Source organism: Lissotriton vulgaris, chromosome 5 (assembly GCF_964263255.1).
Source record: "Lissotriton vulgaris chromosome 5, aLisVul1.2, whole genome shotgun sequence".
NCBI lineage: Eukaryota > Metazoa > Chordata > Amphibia > Caudata > Salamandridae > Lissotriton > Lissotriton vulgaris.
In genome coordinates, this window is record NC_141693.1 from 646,660,200 (window position 1) to 646,685,269 (window position 25,070).

Genomic DNA, 25,070 nt, shown 5'->3' on the forward strand with positions numbered 1-25,070 from the left:
ATCGTGGAAGAATTGTCTGGGGTGGCTGATACCAGTGCCATAACAGTTCTGGGTTCGTTCTGGGGTACAACTCCTAGGAGGAGGGCGAGGAACCCCAGAAGGAGGGTTAGGGAGTAGAGAGCCTAATCTGTAACCCCTGGCCAGCCAGAGGGTGCCGACCCTAGGCTGAGAGACCAGTGGCAGAGTAGAACTCATGCACTGGTGGGAGGTAGAGTGGAGAAAGGATACTATGTACCTGGGGCTATCACCCCCAATCCGTGAGATAGCAAGAAACCCCTGGATCGCCTGGAGCCTGGTTCTGGATGCAGACAGCTATGGTGTCCCCATGGGTTAGCTTAGTTGGTACTGAGAGCCTAGACAAAGGGATCCACATGGGTTCAGATTGGCATAGAATGGGAACGGGCCCCTGCAGTTGAGGGCCAGGGTCCATGTTCTATTACCCCAAGCAAGAAAGCCCATCAAGGTATTGATTAGTTTACCCTAGGTTTAAGCTGGTAGGGGGTTGTGTTGGAAATGGCCCTTTTAGATGTGTTATCCCCAAACTTTTTGCCTTTCTCCTGTATTCTTTATGACCTGTTTTTTTATTTTATTTTATGACTCTGGCACTTTACCACTGCTGATCAGTGCTAAAGCGCATGTGGTCTCTCTTGTAAACTTGGTAAGACTGGTCTACACCTGTTTGGCATATTTAATTTACCTAGATGTTCCTTGTACAATGGTATCCTATGTACCCAGGGCCTGTAAATTGAATGCTACTAGTTGGCTCGCAGCGCTGCTTGTGTCACCCACAGAAGTAGCCTTTTAAAACTGTCTCAGACATCTGCACGGCCTGCCTTCACAGTTTACTGCTGCAGTGACGTGGCATTTGAAGTGTTTGCAATGTCTGAACTCCCCTTTTACTATATATATGTCACCCCAAAGGTGGGCCCTAGGTAGCCCTTAGGGCAGGGTGCTGTGTAGGTAAAAGGTAGGACATGTACCTTTGTTAGGTAGCATGTTCTGGAAGTGACTAAAAGAAACAGAATCTACTCAAATAATCACAGGTGCTATGTACATGTACTTTGATTTAACATAATAAATATCAGACATTATTTGCATATATTTGGGTTCAGTTTGTTGAGAACATTAAGTAGATGAGAGTCTGGAAGTGATTGTAGTGATCAGAAATAGATTTTGCTTAGTATGCGATATTCTTTTGTTGAAATTATTGTGTACCCTGTCCCCTAAGTGAAATAAGGCACCTCTCAATTTGTGATCATTTGCTTGCTGAACTAAGGACTGCCACTTTGGTCTGAGGACCCTGGTGCTAGCCTGCCTGCACCCTGCCGGTGTGCCCACAGTACTCTCCCAGGAGTGCCTTTGTGCCCCTGTTCCTTGTAAACTGGTGCGCATGGTGAGCCCCACTATTCCTTCTGACCAAGTGACCAGCGCATTGTGTTCTGTCCCTTCACTTTCTCAAATGTAAGCACTTGAGGAGTACTTTGGATTGCCATCTAGCACCTGCCGTGCTACACTCTCCCAGTTTTTCCTGAGTGACGATCTGCATATATGTGCAGTGAGGATGGTTTTAGAACGTGTGCAAAATATAGGTATTCACCGAATTGCACTAAATTGTAATGCAATGACAATTGCCTGGTTGTCAAAGTGATTTTATGATCTATATGACTTCATGCCAAGTGCCTAGTGACACAGTGATCCATGTGATTGTGGTCTAATGTGTTTTTATGTATAATACAAAGGATATTTTTATATAACCTTACGTGTATTCTCTTTTTGTGGTATGCCTTGTGTGTCACTGGAGTGTGTGTGTGTGTTGCGTAAACGCTTTACACATTGCCACTGGGATAAGCCTGACTTCTCAGACAATATACTTAGGGGGTGAGCAGGGGTTATCTTGGGTGTGTGACTCCCTTACACTGGCTGGACTGGTGGGTTCTGCTTGACTTAGGTGCATACCCTAGCCAACCAGAAACGGTTAACCCCATTTCTAACACGCGCTGATCAAGGTCTGAATCAGTAGTCCAAGCCACTCGTAAGTTAATCAATTTATGTTCGGATACATTATGTGCTAACACGAGCTTCATGCAATGGTTTCTGAGCTTCACGTGAGGTGGAGAATTTAAATGCATCAAATGTTGTGATCAGGTGCAAATATTATAGGCACATCTATATCTGCACTCAGGTTTGCTGGTCATGTGGCAAGTGACCTTTCACTAAAGCCTGTTAAACCACACCGAGGAGGCCAATAAAAGGAGTTCAATCAAGAAGTTGCCAGAGGTCAGGGTCTGTTCACCGCTTGAAGAAGCCAAGGATTGCGTGAAAAATGATTGTATTAGTTGGGTGAGGCAGTCACCTCATATGTTCAAGTGCGCAATGCGGTTTTAGCTGGTAATAATATTCCTGCTTCTTTCTTTCTGTGCACAGTAGGCAAATTACACATGCCAGGGGGCTGATTTCCAATTGCACTTTGTTGTTTTTTGCTCTTCTGAAAGAGTAGTAATCGCTGTATAAAATGCACAGTAAAGAGCGACATTGAGGATGGTGTGAAAACTGGGAACATGCGTCAAACGTGAAGGGATGCTGTTTTTGTTGGCCTTTTAAGACTGCATTCAGTTGAATGAAGTGTAATATTAAGGACAAGCAAGGGGAAGAAGATCGAGAGTACACAGCACGTGAAGGCTTTCTTAAACGCCATCATTTCCTCACATATTGTGCTTTGGGCTCCTGTGAATTACATTGCACAGGGGCTAAAGCCACAGTAAAATGTCTGCAATTTCAAACCGGAAAATTTGGAGAAAAATGACTCACTTTTTTCCAAAATAGGTATAACTGGCTCCTTTATCAACATAGTGATCTGGCCAAAAGCCTTTCTTTCTGTTACTTTCTTTTTTTTTCATTTATACGAAGCTATGTTCTATCAGTATCTACCGAAAACGGTTTGTTTTTTCATTACCCAGTATAGGAGAAAACAAGTAGAGGAGTCATTTATGACAACTAAGAAACAGAGATAAATCGATGGACCCTTCCTAATGTCAGCACCTGACTACCTTTCTCCCCGTAATGTTGCGTGGCCCTTGAGTTACTAAAGGGAATTGTGTGCACACTGGCTGGCACCCATCGTTACTGTGCCTATTCCCTAGGGAATCCAAGTACAAATAAAACAACCGCAAAGGTGCACCACAAAGGACAAAAAATAAGTGCAAATGGTATTTAGCACAAGAAAGAATTATTTCTCAAAAAGATGTTGGTATTCTTCTGGTAATCTTTATTTTCAATTTTCAGTAAAACATACAGCCGACGCGTTTCGTCCCAAGCTGGGACTTCTTCAGGGCTGTCGGTAAAAACATATGCATTTCATCAATTTATATATACATAAATCAACACATATTAGAACATCATGTACAATTACAAACAGTTTAAAAAACACTACAAGATAGACATGCAGCTTGTGCATACATAATTAAGAGTATAAGCCCACAAAAAATCTATAGACAGGGGCCTATATGTGTATGGAGGGATATGTACAGATATATATACATTATTTACAGTTGAAAGGAAAGATTCCTTGGGCTATTTACAGTTGGAAGGAAAGATTCCTTGGGCAGTTGGTGAACATGTATAAAAGACATGTAGTATCTGCTAAGCCAGTATTTGTACAAAAAATTTAGAAGGCAAACAGAAGAACGGAAAAAAGAAAAGAAAAATAAAGTGGGAGCACATCAAGAGAAAGACCAGGATTGAGGATGGGCTAGTGGTATGTTCAAGGTTTATTATTTCTGGCGTCTGGGTCAGACTTAGCCATATTAAGAGAGGGAGGGTGCGACACATAGGATCCGTCTGAGCCAATGGATGAGGGGGCCGCTAACTTGGAATCCCTTTGTTGCATGAACCCATATATTAAGTTACCTTTTGTAGTCTTGTTACGTCGCTTTTTTAGCAAATGTAAAGGAAAGAGTCCAAAGGGCACCTTCCCAGACTCAGTAGTCCTAATATGCAAGCTGGAATATGTATTTCCTTCCAGTATGGAACAGTCAGGGTTGAACCTCCAGGAATACAGGAAAAAGAAAAAGACAGGCTCAGATTCTATAACTGTTAAGTTGATGGAGAAGCTAGCAGTGATTTTCTGACTTAGGGTGGAATATTACACAAGTCGGGGGGGGGTACCCTAAAATTAAGACTAAAGACCAATGACGTCAATCTACTTACTGTAAAATTATTTTTGAGTGGTCAGGACAAAGCTTTGCAGGATTCCTATACAATAAGAGGGGTCGGTAACGCAACCTTAATGTATATATGACTCATTTCATATTCTGAAAGACATATAAAAGGAAAACAGGATAATCGCCTATATAAGGGCTTTGTAATTAGAGGGTGGAATATCTTAAACTAAGGGTGAGGAGAGAAATAACTTATTCATCAAGATGTTTACCTGAGTTATTTGCAGGAATTGCAGAGGACAAGTGGTCCTATCTGTCCCAGGGAGGAGGGTGTGGGCACTGTATTCCAGTAGGCCTGCCAAGTGGAAAGCAAATGGATAGGGTACTGTCTATTAGTGTGGCACGAATTGTTAGGATCATGGATCAATATTTAAATGTAAAGTTTCCATAAGTATGTCTAAACAATGTGTACAGTTTTAGAGGCAATAGCACAATAGAGACCCCTCTGTCTATTTATAGGGGTGTGGGGCAACAACTATATAGGCTGCCCCATAACGTTATCCATTAATGTAAACAGTTTTAAAATCACTGGTGGTGAGGTTTATGTAGCGTAATAATAAAAACAAATAGCGATTTGAAGAAGGCTCCAACCAAAGGAACATTAAATTTAGCAGAAGTTCCCTTGGTCTAAAGGAGATAAAGTACCTAATGTCAAATTAGTGCAAAAGGCAATTGGTCTAGGACCACTATTTCAAAAGATGCTAACAGAGTCAATGGGAAAGAACATGGATCCCACAAGTGTGCAGGGTTTTGCAGCCGCTCTTACCGTTCGTATTAAAACAGCCGGCGCCCATCCACAAGGCCCTCGTCCCGCCGAAACACCCGCAAAGTCGATGTGTTCGAGCGTTGTGAACACGGCTTGTCCTTTTATACTAAAGTTAATTAAGTTTGAAAACCTGCACCTGTCAATAACGCGCCAAAAAATCGAAAGCGCTGAGTGCAGGTACTGCGTGATTGATACATAGGGGGAGGCGGCGGCCATGTTGTAGTGTCTACAAAGACACAGGCTTGCAGGCACAACCTCTTCCCCTGGCACCCGTGTTGGGGGAAACCCGCCGCTCCCGGCGCCCGAAATTCTCATGTTATCCCAAATAAACTGCCATGCAAAATTGTAAATGGCAATGTAAAAAACGGCATCTATCTTATAAAACCGGGATGAAAAGGGATCGGGAGCTTAGAAGCCGTAACATTGTGCTGCTGTATGGAACTAAGTGGGAAAACGTGAAAAAGTTATCTCTAGAAGGGTTTAATAGTAAGAGAGGCATGTCAAAATAAGGTAGGGTTTAAAATATGTGGTCAATGGAAAACCGGGGAGAGTTCGGCAGCCATCTTAGCCTATGTCCCTGTATGTAATGTTAAGTGGGGAATATATTATGGAAACAGGTGTCGAGGTTGATGTAGTTCCCTATGGGGAAGATGAAGTATATTGAGTCAAGCCCTTCTAATGTATTTTAGAGTTGCCAAATTAAGGAATCGTCAAGGACGCGTGTATGTGGGTCGGATAAGTGGATGCCTGCCCAAGTCCGTGTTTTCAGCCAGTGATCATGAGGCTGAAGGCGGGGAAAAAAGGAAAAAATTATGTCAAGGATTGTCCACATACACAGGTGTAAACCATAACATACCTATTTGTTGCCATTCAACCCAGATCAATTGGAACCTATATCAGGTGAAGAGGAAAGGAAAGAAGGACAGCAAGGTGCAGAGAGACAATCAACATGAGATTGTAATGTGCTGAGAAGCAGCCAAAAGAGGATATAAAATTATTTAAAGGCTTTTGGAGTAACAAACATGATGAGCATGAGAGGGAACAGGATGCCACATCATTCCAAAGGGAAAGGGCTATTTACAAGTTTGCTTTGTGCATGACGTTATTATAAACATCATTATAAACATAAGAGGGAAAAAATGAGGAGAACTACACAGGGAGATAGAGATTAACAAAGTTGTAATATGCCAACATATGACAAGATCAGTTGCCTGCACATGTTTAATGGTCGCATGGTAAAAATATGCCATAATTAAATTATGCTTTAACCAAGTATTCTGAAACAGGGGTGTGTCAGCTTGTACACTTATTGTGATGTGTACATAATACTTTGCAGACTAACTTTCCTGTGAAGTCATCCTACATTACTTGACACGAGAGTAGAGACTAAGGCTGCACAGTAAACATTTTAGGGGAAGAAAAAGGGATCTGATTCAGCGGGCTAATTAAGGAAATAATGTAGCTCATCCTCGGTATTGTGACCGAGTTCTATGCATCGAAGTCTACATATCCAACCCGCCTCCCGTTGTCTTAGTGCAAGTTCCCTATCTCCTCCTCTTGGGTGGATAGGTTGATGGTCAATGCCCATAAACCACATGTTGTCTGTGTCTTTATGGCATTCCTGCATATGGAAGGTCATATGGTGTCTCATGTCCCCATTCCGTCTTGCACGGACGTGTTCCTGGATACGGATCTTTAGGGCTCTCTTGGTGCTGCCAACATAAATTTTGTTGCAATCACACCCCAAGATATAGATGACATATTTGGTGTTTCAGTTGATCAAATGATCTATTGTATAGGTTTTCTTGGTATTGAAACAGAATTCCTTAGTTCTGTTTCTCCCTAGTGCACACATGTTGCAGTCACTGCATGTGTAAAAACCTTTAGTGGTGGGTGTGAGCCAATTGGTCCGTCTGTTGGATTCTATATAGCTTGGGCAGAGTATGTTACGGAGGTTTTTTCCTCTCCTGTAGCATATTTTGGGTGTCCTGGTAATCGAATACTGTAGACTCGGTATGTCTGCAATATAGTGCCAATGTTTTCTTAGGATGTTAAAAACTTTGCTACTTTGATCCGAGTACTGTGTATTGAATGAAAGGGGTCTGCTGGTATCTGTTAGTCTAGTTTTTGGTGCCAGGGTGCTTTGTCTTGGTATGTTTTGGGCTTTTTTGTTGGCCTTTTTCAAGGTGTTCCTGGGATAGCCCCTCTCCAGGAACCGTTTTTCCGTTTCTTGAATATTGTGTAGGAAAGTATCCTCCGTGCTGCAATTGCGGTGCATCCGGATCATTTCCCCATTGGGGATGTTCTCGATTACATGTCGGGGGTGTGCGCTCTCATAGTGTAAAATACTATTGCAGGCAGTCGCCTTGCGATGAGTGCAGCTGTGGATCTTGTTATCCTCTATAAAGAGTTTGACATCGAGAAAGTCAATGGCACCCTGATTGTGTGTCATCGTGAAGCGGACATTGAACGGATTATCATTAAGGTAACCAAAATAATCCAACAGATCCGGGGTAGGCCCATCCCAGATCACTATCACATCATCGATGTACCTACCCCAGAAGATTATGTTGTTCATCCATTTGGCTGCGTGGCGACCCCATGCATGCTCCCGCTCAAACCAGCCCATGAAGAGGCCGGCGTAAGCGGGAGCAAATTTGGAACCCATCGCAGTACCTTGCGTTTGATGGTACCATGTCGAGTCGTGCAAGAAAAAGTTTTTTGACAGTATGATTTCCGTCATTTCAAGAAGGACACCATTATGTAACAGATGGTCTGCTGATCTTTTTTCCAAAAAGGTTTCCAGGGCCCTTATCCCAAATTCCTTCTTTATACAGGTGTAAAGCCCAACTACATCGAGGGTAACAAAATGAAGTGTGTCTGTCCAGGTGAAACCCTCCAGTTTACCAAGTATATCTTTGGTGTCCCTCAAGTAGGCCGGGAGATTTTGTACCATGGGCTGGATGAAGGTATCCACATACTCTGACAGTTTTTCCGTGGGCGAATTGACCCCAGAAATAATGGGGCGGCCTGGTGGAAAGGGGCCTCCCTTATGAATTTTAGGGAGTATGTAAATACAAGGAAAAGATGGGGCCGTTACTGTGAGGTATTTACACTCCTCAACACTTAGCAAGCCTGTCTCTCGCCATTCAACAAGTCTCATATTTATATGAGATGTAAGAGCCTCTATGGGGTTGTAACTAAGTCTGGTGTAACAAGTGGAATCGGATAGTTGCCGGGCAATTTCATTCATATAGTCTTCTTTGTTCATGATAATCACATTGCCACCTTTGTCTGCCTCTCGGATAACGATATTAGCGTCTAACTGGAGTCTTTTTAGGGCTTCAGACTCGGTGCGTGTGAGATTGTATTTTGGAGGAGGAGTACGTTTGGGATTCTCAAGCATTTGGTAGAATGATTGGCTGACTTTTTCACGAAAAATTCCAATATTTGGATGAGTACCTGTAGGAATAAATTTGGATCTTGGTTTCAGTCCACTTTCAATATGTACATCTTCAACAATATTCAGTTCATCTCTCACATTCTCAATGTCAATAGATGTATTGAGTTCCACAGCCATCATTGCTTGAATGGTGTTTATTTCATTAACAGTATAGTCCGTGACATAATTGACATTGTTCAAATTAACATGACTGGTTGGATTACGTGCAAAATGATCTTTCAATTTTACCAGTCGAACAAATTTCATTAAATCAACAAATAAATCCACATCCCCACCCGTTTGGTTGGGGCAAAATCCTAGACCCTTACTGAGGACAGAAATTTCATCTTGCTTAAGCTCTCTCTTTGATAGATTTACAACAATGGATCTTACTGTAGTATCATTGTCTGTTCTAGCTATTGTTGCGGGTTCCCCTTCTTTTTGGATCTTGTTATTCTCTCCATTGGTTCTAGATTTGATTTTTTCGAGTTTCTGTTTACGTTTCTGCCAGTGCCTCCCTCCCCTTCTTGTCTTGGAGGTTCTTTGTGCACAGGTCGTGCCCCGAGCCTCCACCTCTCCATCTCCAATAAAAAATTATTGGGCCTTATGTCAGTTGCATTAGAACTTATGGGTTCAGTTATGGAGACAGAGCTTGCGGCTGAGGAGAGTGATGTGATGCTACTTGCAGAGCTCAGTTCGGGGGTCTCAACTCTCTGTCTTTTTCCCTCTCCCAGGACTTTCACCTTGTCGTACTTGTGAGAAAAAGTATATACCCTCCCATCACTATAATCCTTGTCGTCCCTTTTGATTTTCCTCAATTTTTTATCTCTCAAATAGATCTGATGTTTTTCTAGCACCCCGTCTAGTATGGCATAGTTTTTCTTTATCACATCTTTTAGTTCAGATTGTGCTATCTCCTTTTCCAGCTCTTCTATTTCTTGCTGAGCTTTTGCTCCCTTCTTCAGCATTTTTAATTAGGATACGCATCATTGTGAAAGAGGCGTTCCGTAAGTTATTTTCCCAGTCTTCCAGTTGGTCAGTGTCTAGGTCTTCGAACGTGGGGAAGATAAGTATCCTCAACCCACGTGGGATTTTCTCATTCTCTATGTATTTTCCCAAGGTGATGCCATCCCGCTATCGGGACATCTCGTTCATCTTTAGTTTTTCCAATTTTTTGAATTTGGCTTTAAGGCCATCTTCCTTGGGAATTGTTGTGCCAATTGTTTTGGCCCCAGGTGTGAATAAATCCTGGGCAAGCTCCTGACGTCTATCTTTAAAACTGGTCATGCTTGAGAGAACCTTTTTTTTTTTTACAAGGATCTCACTAGAACAAATATATGAGTATATGATCTAGATATGGGGTATGTCAGTGCTAGTGAGGGTGAACTGAAGTAAGAAACAGAGATAAATCGATGGACCCTTCCTAATGTCAGCACCTGACTACCTTTCTCCCCGTAATGTTGCGTGGCCCTTGAGTTACTAAAGGGAATTGTGTGCACACTGGCTGGCACCCATCGTTACTGTGCCTATTCCCTAGGGAATCCAAGTACAAATAAAACAACCGCAAAGGTGCACCACAAAGGACAAAAAATAAGTGCAAATGGTATTTAGCACAAGAAAGAATTATTTCTCAAAAAGATGTTGGTATTCTTCTGGTAATCTTTATTTTCAATTTTCAGTAAAACATACAGCCGACGCGTTTCGTCCCAAGCTGGGACTTCTTCAGGGCTGTCGGTAAAAACATATGCATTTCATCAATTTATATATACATAAGTCAACACATATTAGAACATCATGTACAATTACAAACAGTTTAAAAAACACTACAAGATAGACATGGATCTTGTGCATACATAATTAAGAGTATAAGCCCACAAAAAATCTATAGACAGGGGCCTATATGTGTATGGAGGGATATGTACAGATATATATACATTATTTACAGTTGAAAGGAAAGATTCCTTGGGCTATTTACAGTTGGAAGGAAAGATTCCTTGGGCAGTTGGTGAACATGTATAAAAGACATGTAGTATCTGCTAAGCCAGTATTTGTACAAAAAATTTACAAGGCAAACAGAAGAACGGAAAAAAGAAAAGAAAAAGAAAGTGGGAGCACATCAAGAGAAAGACCAGGATTGAGGATGGGCTAGTGGTATGTTCAAGGTTTATTATTTCTGGCGTCTGGGTCAGACTTAGCCATATTAAGAGAGGGAGGGTGCGACACATAGGATCCGTCTGAGCCAATGGATGAGGGGGCCGCTAACTTGGAATCCCTTTGTTGCATGAACCCATATATTAAGTTACCTTTTGTAGTCTTGTTACGTCGCTTTTTTAGCAAATGTAAAGGAAAGAGTCCAAAGGGCGCCTTCCCAGACTCAGTAGTCCTAATATGCAAGCCGGAATATGTATTTCCTTCCAGTATGGAACAGTCAGGGTTGAACCTCCAGGAATACAGGAAAAAGAAAAAGACAGGCTCAGATTCTATAACTGTTAGGTTGATGGAGAAGCTAGCAGTGATTTTCTGACTTAGGGTGGAATATTACACAAGTCGGGGGGGGGGGGTACCCTAAAATTAAGACTAAAGACCAATGACGTCAATCTACTTACTGTAAAATTATTTTTGAGTGGTCAGGACAAAGCTTTGCAGGATTCCTATACAATAAGAGGGGTCGGTAACGCAACCTTAATGTATATATGACTCATTTCATATCCTGAAAGACATATAAAAGGAAAACAGGATAATCGCCTATATAAGGGCTTTGTAATTAGAGGGTGGAATATCTTAAACTAAGGGTGAGGAGAGAAATAACTTATTCATCAAGATGTTTACCTGAGTTATTTGTAGGAATTGCAGAGGACAAGTGGTCCTATCTGTCCCAGGGAGGAGGGTGTGGGCACTGTATTCCAGTAGCCCTGCCAAGTGGAAAGCAAATGGATAGGGTACTGTCTATTAGTGTGGCACGAATTGTTAGGATCATGGATCAATATTTAAATGTAAAGTCTCCATAAGTATGTCTAAACAATGTGTACAGTTTTAGAGGCAATAGCACAATAGAGACCCCTCTGTCTATTTATAGGGGTGTGGGGCAACAACTATATAGGCTGCCCCATAACGTTATCCATTAATGTAAACAGTTTTAAAATCACTGGTGGTGAGGTTTATGTAGCGTAATAATAAAAACAAATAGCGATTTGAAGAAGGCTCCAACCAAAGGAACATTAAATTTAGCAGAAGTTCCCTTGGTCTAAAGGAGATAAAGTACCTAATGTCAAATTAGTGCAAAAGGCAATTGGTCTAGGACCACTATTTCAAAAGATGCTAACAGAGTCAATGGGAAAGAACATGGATCCCACAAGTGAGCAGGGTTTTGCAGCCGCTCTTACCGTTCGTATTAAAACAGCCGGCGCCCATCCACAAGGCCCTCGTCCCACCGAAACACCCGCAAAGTCGATGTGTTCGAGCGTTGTGAACACGGCTTGTCCTTTTATACTAAAGTTAATTAAGTTTGAAAACCTGCACCTGTCAATAACGCGCCAAAAAATCGAAAGCGCTGAGTGCAGGTACTGCGTGATTGATACATAGGGGGAGGCGGCGGCCATGTTGTAGTGTCTACAAAGACACAGGCTTGCAGGCACAACCTCTTCCCCTGGCACCCGTGTTGGGGGAAACCCGCCGCTCCCGGCGCCCGAAATTCTCATGTTATCCCAAATAAACTGCCATGCAAAATTGTAAATGGCAATGTAAAAAACGGCATCTATCTTATAAAACCGGGATGAAAAGGGATCGGGAGCTTAGAAGCCGTAACATTGTGCTGCTGTATGGAACTAAGTGGGAAGACGTGAAAAAGTTATCTCTAGAAGGGTTTAATAGTAAGAGAGGCATGTCGAAATAAGGTAGGGTTTAAAATATGTAGTCAATGGAAAACCGGGGAGAGTTCGGCGGCCATCTTAGCCTATGTCCCTGTATGTAATGTTAAGTGGGGAATATATTATGGAAACAGGTGTCGAGGTTGATGTAGTTCCCTATGGGGAAGATGAAGTATATTGAGTCAAGCCCTTCTAATGTATTTTAGAGTTGCCAAATTAAGGAATCGTCAAGGACGCGTGTATGTGGGTCGGATAAGTGGATGCCTGCCCAAGTCCGTGTTTTCAGCCAGTGATCATGAGGCTGAAGGCAGGGAAAAAAGGAAAAAATTATGTCAAGGATTGTCCACATACACAGGTGTAAACCATAACATACCTATTTGTTGCCATTCAACCCAGATCAATTGGAACCTATATCAGGTGAAGAGGAAAGGAAAGAAGGACAGCAAGGTGCAGAGAGACAATCAACATGAGATTGTAATGTGCTGAGAAGCAGCCAAAAGAGGATATAACATTTTTTAAAGGCTTTTGGAGTAACAAACATGATGAGCATGAGAGGGAACAGGATGCCACATCATTCCAAAGGGAAAGGGCTATTTACAAGTTTGCTTTGTGCATGACGTTATTATAAACATCATTATAAACATAAGAGGGAAAAAATGAGGAGAACTACACAGGGAGATAGAGATTAACAAAGTTGTAATATGCCAACATATGACAAGATCAGTTGCCTGCACATGTTTAATGGTCGCATGGTAAAAATATGCCATAATTAAATTATGCTTTAACCAAGTATTCTGAAACAAGGGGGTGTCAGCTTGTACACTTATTGTGATGTGTACATAATACTTTGCAGACTAACTTTCCTGTGAAGTCATCCTACATTACTTGACACGAGAGTAGAGACTAAGGCTGCACAGTAAACATTTTAGGGAAAGAAAAAGGGATCTGATTCAGCGGGCTAATCAAGGAAATAATGTAGCTCATCCTCGGTATTGTGACCGAGTTCTATGCATCGAAGTCTACATATCCAACCCGCCTCCCGTTGTCTTAGTGCAAGTTCCCTATCTCCTCCTCTAGTCTTGGGTGGATAGGTTGATGGTCAATGCCCATAAACCACATGTTGTCTGTGTCTTTATGGCATTCCTGCATATGGAAGGTCATAGGGTGTCTCATGTCCCCATTCCGTCTTGCACGGACGTGTTCCTGGATACGGATCTTTAGGGCTCTCTTGGTGCTGCCAACATAAATTTTGTTGCAATCACACCCCAAGATATAGATGACATATTTGGTGTTGCAGTTGATCAAATGATCTATTGTATAGGTTTTCTTGGTATTGAAACAGAATTCCTTAGTTCTGTTTCTCCCTAGTGCACACATGTTGCAGTCACTGCATGTGTAAAAACCTTTAGTGGTGGGTGTGAGCCAATTGGTCCGTCTGTTGGATTCTATATAGCTTGGGCAGAGTATGTTACGGAGGTTTTTTCCTCTCCTGTAGCATATTTTGGGTGTCCTGGTAATCGAATACTGTAGACTCGGTATGTCTGCAATATAGTGCCAATGTTTTCTTAGGATGTTAAAAACTTTGCTACTTTGATCCGAGTACTGTGTATTGAATGAAAGGGGTCTGCTGGTATCTGTTAGTCTAGTTTTTGGTGCCAGGGTGCTTTGTCTTGGTATGTTTTGGGCTTTTTTGTTGGCCTTTTTCAAGGTGTTCCTGGGATAGCCCCTCTCCAGGAACCGTTTTTCCGTTTCTTGAATATTGTGTAGGAAAGTATCCTCCGTGCTGCAATTGCGGCGCATCCGGATCATTTCCCCATAGGGGATGTTCTCGATTACATGTCGGGGGTGTGCGCTCTCATAGTGTAAAATACTATTGCAGGCAGTCGCCTTGCGATAAGTGCAGCTGTGGATCTTGTTATCCTCTATAAAGAGTTTGACATCGAGAAAGTCAATGGCACCCTGATTGTGTGTCATCGTGAAGCGGACATTGAACGGATTATCATTAAGGTAACCAAAATAATCCAACAGATCCGGGGTAGGCCCATCCCAGATCACTATCACATCATCGATGTACCTACCCCAGAAGATTATGTTGTTCATCCATTTGGCTGCGTGGCGACCCCATGCATGCTCCCGCTCAAACCAGCCCATGAAGAGGCCGGCGTAAGCGGGAGCAAATTTGGAACCCATCGCAGTACCTTGCGTTTGATGGTACCATGTCGAGTCGTGCAAGAAAAGGTTTTTTGACAGTATGATTTCCGTCATTTCAAGAAGGACACCATTATGTAACAGATGGTCTGCTGATCTTTTTTCCAAAAAGGTTTCCAGGGCCCTTATCCCAAATTCCTTCTTTATACAGGTGTAAAGCCCAACTACATCGAGGGTAACAAAATGAAGTGTGTCTGTCCAGGTATAACTGGCTCCAAAATAGGTATAACTGGCTCCTTTATCAACATAGTGATCTGGCCAAAAGCCTTTCTTTCTGTTTTTTTTTTTTTTTTTTTATTTATAACTTGTTTTCAACGAAGCTATGTTCTATCAGTATCTACCGGAAACGGTTTGTTTTTTCATTACCCAGTATAGGAGAAAACAAGTAGAGGAGTCATTTATGACAACTCCTTATATACAAATATGTTCCATTTTTTTAAAGAAGTTTAAAGAGCGATTCATTGTTGCACAACTTTAAATAATGTGGGTGGAGATGTTGGTTATGGCATCAATGGGACTTGTTTTGAGTGGGCACCTTTGGTTTTTATTTCTCAGACGCTCAGGTAATAGGTGTTTTTTAAAAAGTGCATAATGGTAAGACTATCATTTTTAGAGAAGGTCATTATATACCATTTAGCAGGCAATATCACAATATATTTTGTGCTTGGGGCCCTTCTGCTACAATGCTTGACACTGGCAGTCGAGGCTTTTTCTTGATTCTCGATTTCAAAGACAGATTAGTTTTTTTCGTTTGCTAATAGTGGCTAGTAGATGCTATATATTTACTATTTCCAAATGTTACGAATTTTGAAAAAATGAAGAAAAATGTAACCTTTTTTGGAAACGGTATTTGACGATGAGATTCAGACACAGGCGTTTGCAAAAACGTAATACTGTTAACTAAAAAAACGGGCAAGAAAAGAAAAAAAATGCTTGCAGATTCTTTAAAAAGAGGCGGTTTTAAAAAAAGCATGCGTTTGAAACTTTCATTATACTTTCAAATTCAAGATACCCTTTTTATATTTCTCAGTTGTAATCGTTACAAACGGTACTCCAACAATCTTCTAAGATTTAAATTATACATAGTAATATAGAACAATCAAATTTACAGATGGCTCAAGAAACCAGCAGGCAATCAACAGATATAGTGCATAGGAGAAAACAACTCCAAATGGAGGGGCAGGGGCACAGTGCCCATCTCCTACTCCATGACCAGGGCAGGGGTACTGACTGGTGGTGAATTAGAGCTGGAGCAGAGAAGGTACGTTCTGTAAGGCTCCCAGATATCTCTAGGACATGTTGCATGGGTCAGCTCCTCTACACATTTCTCTGCCATATCCCCACAATAGGTGACATCCTAGAGTAATTGAGCGACAGTGGGCCATCCAAACCATAGTCATGCATCTTTTGGATAAGACCAGCAATACAGATGGTGGGTTCCTGTATGCAGGAGCAACACCAGAAGTGTCACCCAATAGTGCCTCCTGGGGAGATGGTTCAATCACAACCTCAATCACATCACATAGCACTCGGCCAATATTTTAACACCTTCAAACAACCCCAAAATAAATGCAAACAATCAGATTTCTTCAACCACCTGTATTGTATGCAACAAGATCCATCTCTCCAACTCTGGTGACCCGCTCAGGTGCATATTAATATTGGTGAAGAACCTTAAAATGTATATATGTTTTTATCTATAGTTGACTGGTGTGTTCTTCACCTGTGCACAGCAGTACATCCATGCTTTAGGAGCTTGCATGCAACCCAAAGACGTCTACTATTGCTGCCTGGCCTCAAAAAGTGGGTCAGTTTAGGACCCCAGAACAGAGGAGTAAAGAAAAGAAATGGAGTGGGCTTCATCATCCCGCTGTAGGCTCGTGATTCAGAGACCTATCTTAACAGGCTCTGTGGGGAAGGTTGGGAAGCCAGTCTTGGCCGCTGGGCAAAGTCTATTGTAGGCAAGAATTGTAAGTGAGGATTGGGGACATCTATTCAGAAAGATAGTCAATGTCAAAAGAGCACCGTTATCAAAAGATCCCCCAAGACGTGCAAATTTGCTTCCTTCAATAAGGATTTTACATAACGTTCACATGTTGGGGAGAGCAGCAGATTATTTGGCGAGGGAATGAGTAGAGAATATGGAGTATCAAGACCCCCTGACCATGACAAGTGCCACCAGCCCCAGTACACAGACACAATGACATCTAAACCTTTTGTTGCAACACACAGCTTAATAGGCAATTTAGGTATTGTGTCCCGTGTTCTGGCTATTATCCTTTCCATTTGCCCAGGAGTCTCCCAGTAAATTCTAGGTTGTCGCGCACCCCATATCAAACAGAAAAGTGGTTGGTCCGACTGCTTGAAGAAAGCCTGCAGAAGTTCAATAGGGAAGTTATCAAACAAGTACAGCAACTTTGGCAACATCACCATTTCCACTAACGAAATTTGACTCATCATAGAGACGGGCTCGCTGAGCCACCCGTCCATTTGTGCTTATGCTTTACCTGGAGCTAGACCAAAGTTTGCCTTAATAACTTCAGTGTGGTCACTTGTGACTCAAATGCCCAAATATTTGCCCCCTGTGGACTCTATTGTAATGGGCATTCTGTGACGGATATGATGACAACTCAGTGAAAGGCAACATTTCAGACTAATTAATACGTAGGAGAGAGTGGCCTCCAACTCAGACAATGTCATGGATGACAGGGGATAGATTCCCCTCTCAGTTTCTGGATAAAGAGGATTTCATCCTCCGCATACAGAAAAATGAAGGGGGATTCAACCTCAAGCTTCATGCCACATTGGGTTTTAAATTGCTTATATAGCATGCAGGTGGGTCTATTGTTCTGTTGCTAAGGCAAACATCAAGTGTCATGTGTTATCGCAAACACCTCCAAATGTAACCCATGTATCTCAATACTTGCCGAGAGAGTGGTGGAGAGCAGAGTGATCAGTGACAAGAATGAGGAACCCAGCCCAAGGCATTGAAGCACCTCCATCACGTTTGGCCATTCCAAAGTGTCAGAGGCTTTTTCTGCATCGAATAGGACCATAACCAAGGGAAGCATCAAATCTGTACAATCCAAAATGGCCATTAGAGTACGAAGGTTATAAGCTGTGGGTGTTTGAGGAATGAAGCCAGATTATCAGGCAACACCAGAAATTGCATTAAAGGCTTGAGACGTTGGTCCAAGAGCTTTACAAGAATCAAATTATCGGTATTCAAGAGAGACAGAGGTCTATACAAATAGCAGGACACTGGATCTCTATTAGGTTTCAACAGAACTGTAATGACCACCTCCATGGTGAAGGGAGGAAGCTTTCTCACGCAAATTGCTGCATTCTACATGTCAAGAAAGCAGGGTGCCAAAAAGTCAATATCCGATTTGTTTAAGTCTGTCATAAGTGCATCGCCTCACAGTGCCTTATCACTAGGTAGGCTCATAATAGCCGCCTTGACATCCGCCAGAGAGATCAGCGAATTGAGTAATTCTCTGATGGGGGATGCTAACCATGCTATGGCAACAAGGTCAAGATAACAGGGAGTACCAGATATAGTATGCTTAGATGAGGTGGCAGATCGAGTTTCATAATGCTGGTGAAAAACCGCAGTAATTTCAGCTTGGTCAGTTATAATACTTCCATTGTCCATGTGAGCAGAAACAATGCATTTAGAGGGCATCGCACTCCGAGTGATCAAGGCCATCATTTGACCCTGGCGATTACCTCACCAAACCATTGCGCCTTAGCCCAAACTCGGCCTCTTCTCGAAATGCCATCAATGCCACCTGCGTACCTCAGTCTCCAGATGCTTCCTAAGCACTTTCTAATGCCAGCAGATCTGCCTCAAGATGATCTAAACAACCCCAAATGGACGTACGAACCCCATCACTTTTAGAAATACACATTCCCCGAATCTAAGTCTTGAAAGCTTCCCAAAGAGTCACCACCTCAGCAACTGAACTTTCATTATCCGGAAATATCCCACCATGGCTTTCCTGGTGTCAGTGCAGAATGCAGCATCCTGCAATTCTGTGCTGTGCAATTTGCAGCTGTGGAAGCAAGTGGGAGTAACCAGTTTTTCTAGTAACAGCATGACAGGGGAGTGATCTGAAAGGGTGCATTGGAGAATGACAAAGCTGCAAGTCACAGAGCATAAGGAGCGAGATATATTATAAACCACATGTTCAGCCATGATGATACACTATGCATGTGTGATCGATATGTGTAAGCCAGGTCATTGGGGTTGAGTACCAGCTAGGAATCTCTCATGTCAAGTAATTGTGCGACATGAGCTAGGACATAGCTAACCTTTAACGTGGAATGTGGTTTTGTGGAGATTCTATCTAACCATGTGAGAAGAGTTGTACTAAAACCTCCTGCCAGGCTGGGAGGCCTGTCCCTGTGCTTGTTGCAACGGCTATGGAGATCGACAAAAAATGTTGGTGTGTCCACATTTGGACCATATAGATGTACAAAGAATAATTGGCCCCCCTCTACTTTGGTGGATACCACAACCACCCTTCTCACTGTATCTGTAAGAGTGTCTCTAAGTGTGAAGTTAACAGAATGCCAGATTAGAAGAACCACCCCATTAGCATAGGTAGAATAAGAGGAGAAGAATCTGTGCATGCCCCAATCTTTTGCAAATGTGGGAGCATCCTGTCAGCTCAGTGTCAGTCAAGGTAGCACCAGTCTAGCCTTGCAGGCACTGTTTATGCCCCACATATTCTACGTTAGGAAAATTACCATACAGCTAGTGTAAGGTACCTGAAGTAAAAGAGCAGAGCAACCACAAGCATCCTCACCCACCAAAAAGTGCTAAATAATTAGGCCTGGGCGGAGTTAGTGGACTTCCGCTACGTGGAACTCCGAAAAGTGAGAAAGAAACCTCTACGGACTTCCACAAATGGCGGAGTGCAGCATGAACTGACATTCGTGTTGATCTTCCTGCCGCTCGAGTAGAAATTCTACCAGAGCGGCCGCTCGCACTTGTCTTCTTACCATTGGCGAGCAGGAGTGGGGAAAAAACTTCTCTGCTCTACATGAAGAGGAGCTTTCTGCACTCCGAGAGCTCAGCGGAGTGAAGAGTGCAAAAAATTCCATAAACGGAGAGGAGTTCACTGCCTAGGCCTACAAATGATGCAGTTTAGTACCTGAACATTATGATAAGGAAAATAAAAAAAACAAAAAAAAAACAGTATAACAAGAACAAATATTCCACCAAATGCCACCCATGTCAACTCCAATCCCACCCAGTTCCAATTAAAAACTATACAAATGCTTGTGCAGGCAACAGAGACCGTACGTGTGCACTCCATGCATGGGGGGACAAGGAGCATTCAGCGGCCTCCTAATATGAGCTGGAAGCATTTGAGTTATCTATACCATTCTTTCATCACCAGGCTGCATATGGATCAAACCAAACAATTGCATAGTGGGAACAACAGCAGGTATCAACATGGTCACAAGTAGATCTGCAATGAACTGTTCTCAAGGTGGTGTAGGCCCAGACAGCACCCAAAGGCACACTTAAAAACAGGTTATCACAAGAAACCAATGCATATGACCAGAAAAAGGAGAGCGGAAGGCACAGTGCTGCTTCACACTAGCCACTGGAACAGAACAGTTCACATGTGAAGCTATGTTAATCAAGGGCGGCAAATCATTATCATCGAGGGGCGAAGTGTCCCTCCGAATGAAATCCGCAGAAGGCCCAGGACTACCTTTCGCTGGTACATATTATTCAATAAAATCCCAGACATTTCCCGGCTGCTGAAAGAAGTGTAGTTTCCCTTTGTATTCTACCCGAATTTTAGCTGGATACAGCATATTTAAATGTATTTCAATCCTCTATCACAGAGAATTTCCTTGACTTCCATGAATGACTGTCAGGCCTCCTGGAAAGCAAGGAGGAATTCAGGATAGAAAGAGATCTGTAAATTACCAAAGTGGAGGTCAGGGGAGGCATGATTCCATTTGAGTATGAGGTCCCAGTCTCTACAATTGAGAAGTTGCAGTATTATAGGTCCAGGGCTTTGGCCGGGTTTCGGAGCTGGGGCCAGCGGCTGATGCACTGTTTCCATTATGAATACATTAGAGAACCTATTTTGGCCACATAGAGAGTCCAAGAGTTCCTCAACAAACAGCTCTATATTGCAGATCATTGCTGATTCTGGAACACCCAGTATAAGGATATTGTTGCACCAGGAGCAGCCTTAGAAACTTTATTCAGTGTAGGTTGTTCTTTCACATCACTCTGCAACATAGTTAAAACATCTGATTGTCTGTATTTTCAATGTGAGATATGGGAATCTCTGTCTGAGTGAATCCTGCTGTTTCACCCACTTTTGGAATCTATCAAGACACAAAATAATATAATACATTTCCATTTCCTGCAACACAGTTGAAATTCCAGTCTCAAGTGGGTTTGGTGTGACTGGAGCAGCTCCATCAGCCCTCGCTGGAGGTAGTCTCTTGTCAATAGGTAACTTAGCCTGTTGGCAGTCACCCCTTGCCCATTGTAGATGAGTAACCACACAAAGTTGTGCCAGAGCAATCACCCAACGGTGGTAGCAAGAATGGTCAGATGATCTCCGCAGAATGGCACAAGACAAATACCCCTAGGCTGATGTCTATAGAGCCACACGGCGGCTGAGGGTGTGTACAAACCCCAGGGCAATGCAGCACAATCCCCAGGCCCAAATCGGCTGCCAAACAATGCAGCAGACCCAAACAAGTCCCATTACACTAACAAATGGAACTTCCAACAACAGAAGGAGGCCGGATCAGCAAGAGCAGCACAGATGGAGTACTTATGGTGCAAAGAAAGCGCTAGATAGTCTGATGACAGCTATCGGGCTGCAACAGGCCCCGAGATGCTCACCTATCATCCATCACTCAATAAGAGTGCTCCGGCACCCCCTCAGGACATGGTGTAGGCCCTATCAGGGCAGAAGGTGATCCTCCGCCAACTCAAAGACAGTGGCTAATTTTGGGCGGGCAGCATCGTCAGAGGAAAATACTGCTGGGGGAAGCATGATGGGAGAATCCAATTAATTGGATGCACTGCTCACAGCCACATGGGCTGCACTGGGGGATAAGGACCTCAGCCGCCCGGCAACGGAGCAGACCCCAAGATGCCCCAAGGCAACCCACTCCAGCACCCACCTGGCTCAGGGATATCACACTGCCCAACAGCAGCTGCCAGAATCACAAGGCAGGCATGTAGTCTGACAGCAGCAGCTAGCAACGTCACTCTCCCTTCCGAATCACTTCTCAGTGAGGCAAAGCAGTATGGCAGGAGCACACGTAGTACTGCTTCCAGTGATGGGGAGCATCCAATGCCACATCCGGTGGAATTCAAGAGCAATCCAGTTCTCCGGGGTAAAATCCCAGTAGCCACTACATCACAGTGTGATGTCACAGGAACAGCATGGAGCACAGTGACATCAATAGAATGTGTGATGTAGGTGTTTTCATGCCTTTCTCTGACAGTTGTTCTCTGTGCTCCTTTTGTACCAGACGTACTCTCTATACTTATACAATAAAAACGTTTTTCAATATTTTGCAGCATATAAAAAGTCATTACAAAGTTGGAGGAGAGGATTGGTGAAATGGTGTAGGTCAGTGCCTCTTTATTGTTCAATTAATTAAAATCATTACAATATACTATATTTTCCATGAATAAAAAAGAAATTTTAAAAAAGGATAGGTTTCAGGGCTAACTAAATTTGGTAAAAGCTATAAAATCATAGAAACAATTGTCTGAACCAAAACTAAAGTGCTGTTGCATGTGGATGGCTCTTGCATCTGGGAACCCAGTTTGCACGACCTTTAGATGGTGATGGAGCAAGGTTTCACTCGTAAAGAGACTTGCTTGGATTCAAACATCTCGAAATAAACTGTAATACACTAACAAACATGTTTTGTCTTATAAACAACGCAAAACGCGACATTTCTAGTAAGCTGGGGAAGCTTTAAAATGGGCTTCTTACTAACCGTAACTCGAGTAACCCAAAATGGCCGCCGCAATGCGGGAACTTTTCTGCGCATGCGTCTGTCACACTCACGTGACATGACGTACTTTCTGCTTTGGTGGGAAAAGTTTGCTTCTGGGCAATAGAACTAAAGATGGCTGCTCTATGTTTTCATGTGCTAATGCCTGTATTGCTGCCTTTTACTAAATTGTTTGTTCTGCCTAAATCCTAATGCTGTAGCTAAAATAAAGTCATGGGAATAGAGTAGAGATAAGTGCATTCATTTATTCTTTGTTCTAAAAATGTTTCTCTTTGACTTTGCTACTAGCTCGTATTTGGACCTGATGTGTCACTATTAAACTCCATCTTGAGACTCTCAACTCGCATGTTCTGGTTTCTCCCAAGTTCACAAGCCATGGCATTGAATCTATGCCAACGACAGTCTTGCCTGCAATGCACCTGGGAAAATGAACTATTGACCCACAGAAAGGAAGCCGATTTGCCAATCTTCATATACATTGTATTTGTTATTGAAACACCCATTGTTGGGAGGAATAAAAGTGCATGGGAAAATAAAACCATGGGAGGGAACATTAATTTGAATATATGAATCAAGTGACCTCATAACTGGTATGGTGTGATGACCTCTCCTCGTCCTTTGACCAATCAAATTGAGGGAATACACACATTTGCAACATTGGGGGGTGGTACACAGCCCTGGGAAAATGGTATAAATAAGGTAGGTTTAGCTAGTTAGATTGTCCGACTTGTCCGAATAGCTGACCTGTCACTGACCCAACAAACTCAATAGGCGATCGAGAGCAGAGGTGCTGGCGGAGCACTCTGTCAGAAGTTTCGAGAGCAGAGGTGCTGGCCGAGCACTCTGTCAGAAGAATCAATAACCCAATCAGGGTTCTGGGGAGGAGTTTGATTACCCAATTGGGGTTCATGAGGGAGAAGATCCACTAACCCAATCGGGGTCCAATCATTAGCCGCAGTGAGGGGTGTAACGCTGGTGTTGCACTTAGCTGAGTGTACCTGTTTGCAAACTGAATCCATCCTAATTTGGTCTTCACTGGTCCTGATCTACACCTGTGCCGTCTTACTGGCATCTGAACTACAAGAAGTCCTGTCTTTTATCCCAGCCCGTGGCCGAGGGGTGGTCTTCACACCATTCTAGGTAAATATAAAATATATGCGGGTATGTCATTGTATTGTTTCCTTTTTCTTACCCTTCCTATGTGTCAATGCTTAATGAAAGTTTCATAATATTTTTGCATCATCTTGCTTTGATTATGTTCTTCCTAATTGAATGTGCATTAATCGAATTGGTATGGACTCTGACATTTAAGAATTTACATAGATAAAGTGTTTAAATCTTTCCTGAGTCTGTGGTTATTTTATGAGTGCAAATGTTTATTTACTACCTATTTTATTGCTAACTCCCTTGATCCCTTAGGACTCTAGGTACCGGTGACTAGGATTGGTAAGTCAAGGTATAGGTCCTAAAATATTAAATAGAATCCTGATTTAGCGTAGGTTTACCTGTTCAAAGTGTGTATGTTTTTTGGGCCCACGTGGGTATGGTAAAATCTCAAGCAGGTGAGCGCGCGCTCCATCAGTATTTTTTTGGTAGCAGTTAGATAGTTAGGGTTTAGTTAAGATAGGTGGTTAATCGTGTATTGATTATTTTTGGAATTGTATTGATTTTATCTATAAAGCAAAACCCGTTTGTATTGTTCTATGTTTGTTCTGTAATCCCTGGGGGCAGAATAGCGGGTGGAAAATGGAAGTCACCTTGCAGTGAGGTCACTTGCCTAAGGAAGTAAGTGCATGGTTAGGTAAAACTGGAAGCACTGATTAGGGATTTTTTGTATAAATGTGTGAATAAATGATAACAAAGGAGTTCGCTGGTAAAATTTTGGCCTTATATCACTAAGAAAGGGTAAGCGAGAGGGAGTAACAGGTTCTCTAATGTTTGTATGAAGAGTAGGTGGAAGGGATCTACTCGCAGTGTATGAAGAGTAAGCGGAAGGGATTTACTCGCTGTGAGAAAAAAAATATTCTTTTCTTTGAATTTAGTCACTTAGGCACAGTGGCAATTGTTTTTACGTTGTTAATTAATAAATATTGCATTTAAAAGTGAAAAGAAATAAGTTCTTGTATTGCCTTGCAAAGGCGGAAGTCTGTTACGGAGCTGCGCTGACATCACTTAGAGCTGCGCTGGTATTTGTTAAGACAGCTGGTGTGTAGCTGAGGTAATTATAAAGGAGGGGTGAGTACAGGAGAGTGACAACTTGTCTCACGTGAAAAGCCGTGCAATTATTGGTCGAAATGTATTTGAATTCTAAACACCGATTGGTTCTCAAAAATAAGAAACGCGCTGGTATGGGTGAAGCATTTAGGAAACAATTGAGTGTAGCTGCATATTAAATTTATCGGTGCAAATTATATGTAGCATTTAGATCCAACACTTATAGGAAATAGACCCGATAGGAGGTACTTAGGTTCTGCTCAAGAACAATACAGCGGAGGAAGACCTCATATCATGTACGGAGGAGAGAGAAAAATGTTGCTATTTAAGAAAAT

At 42.5% G+C, this 25,070-nt stretch overlaps 1 protein-coding gene across 1 annotated transcript; it reads right to left on the reverse strand.

Moving 5' to 3' along the window:
* Window positions 1-13,338: 13,338 nt before the first annotated feature.
* On the reverse strand, window positions 13,339-14,481 carry LOC147711356 (uncharacterized). Its single transcript, XM_086919470.1, has one exon. It carries the CDS (start codon window positions 14,479-14,481, stop codon window positions 13,339-13,341), a length of 1,143 nt encoding a protein of 380 aa, XP_086775596.1.
* Window positions 14,482-25,070: the final 10,589 nt, after the last annotated feature.

Bases quoted from the DNA above. Each gene is read 5' to 3' on its own strand.
- LOC147711356 (XM_086919470.1), bottom strand. From the start codon at position 14,481: ATGGGTTCCAAATTTGCTCCCGCTTACGCCGGCCTCTTCATGGGCTGG.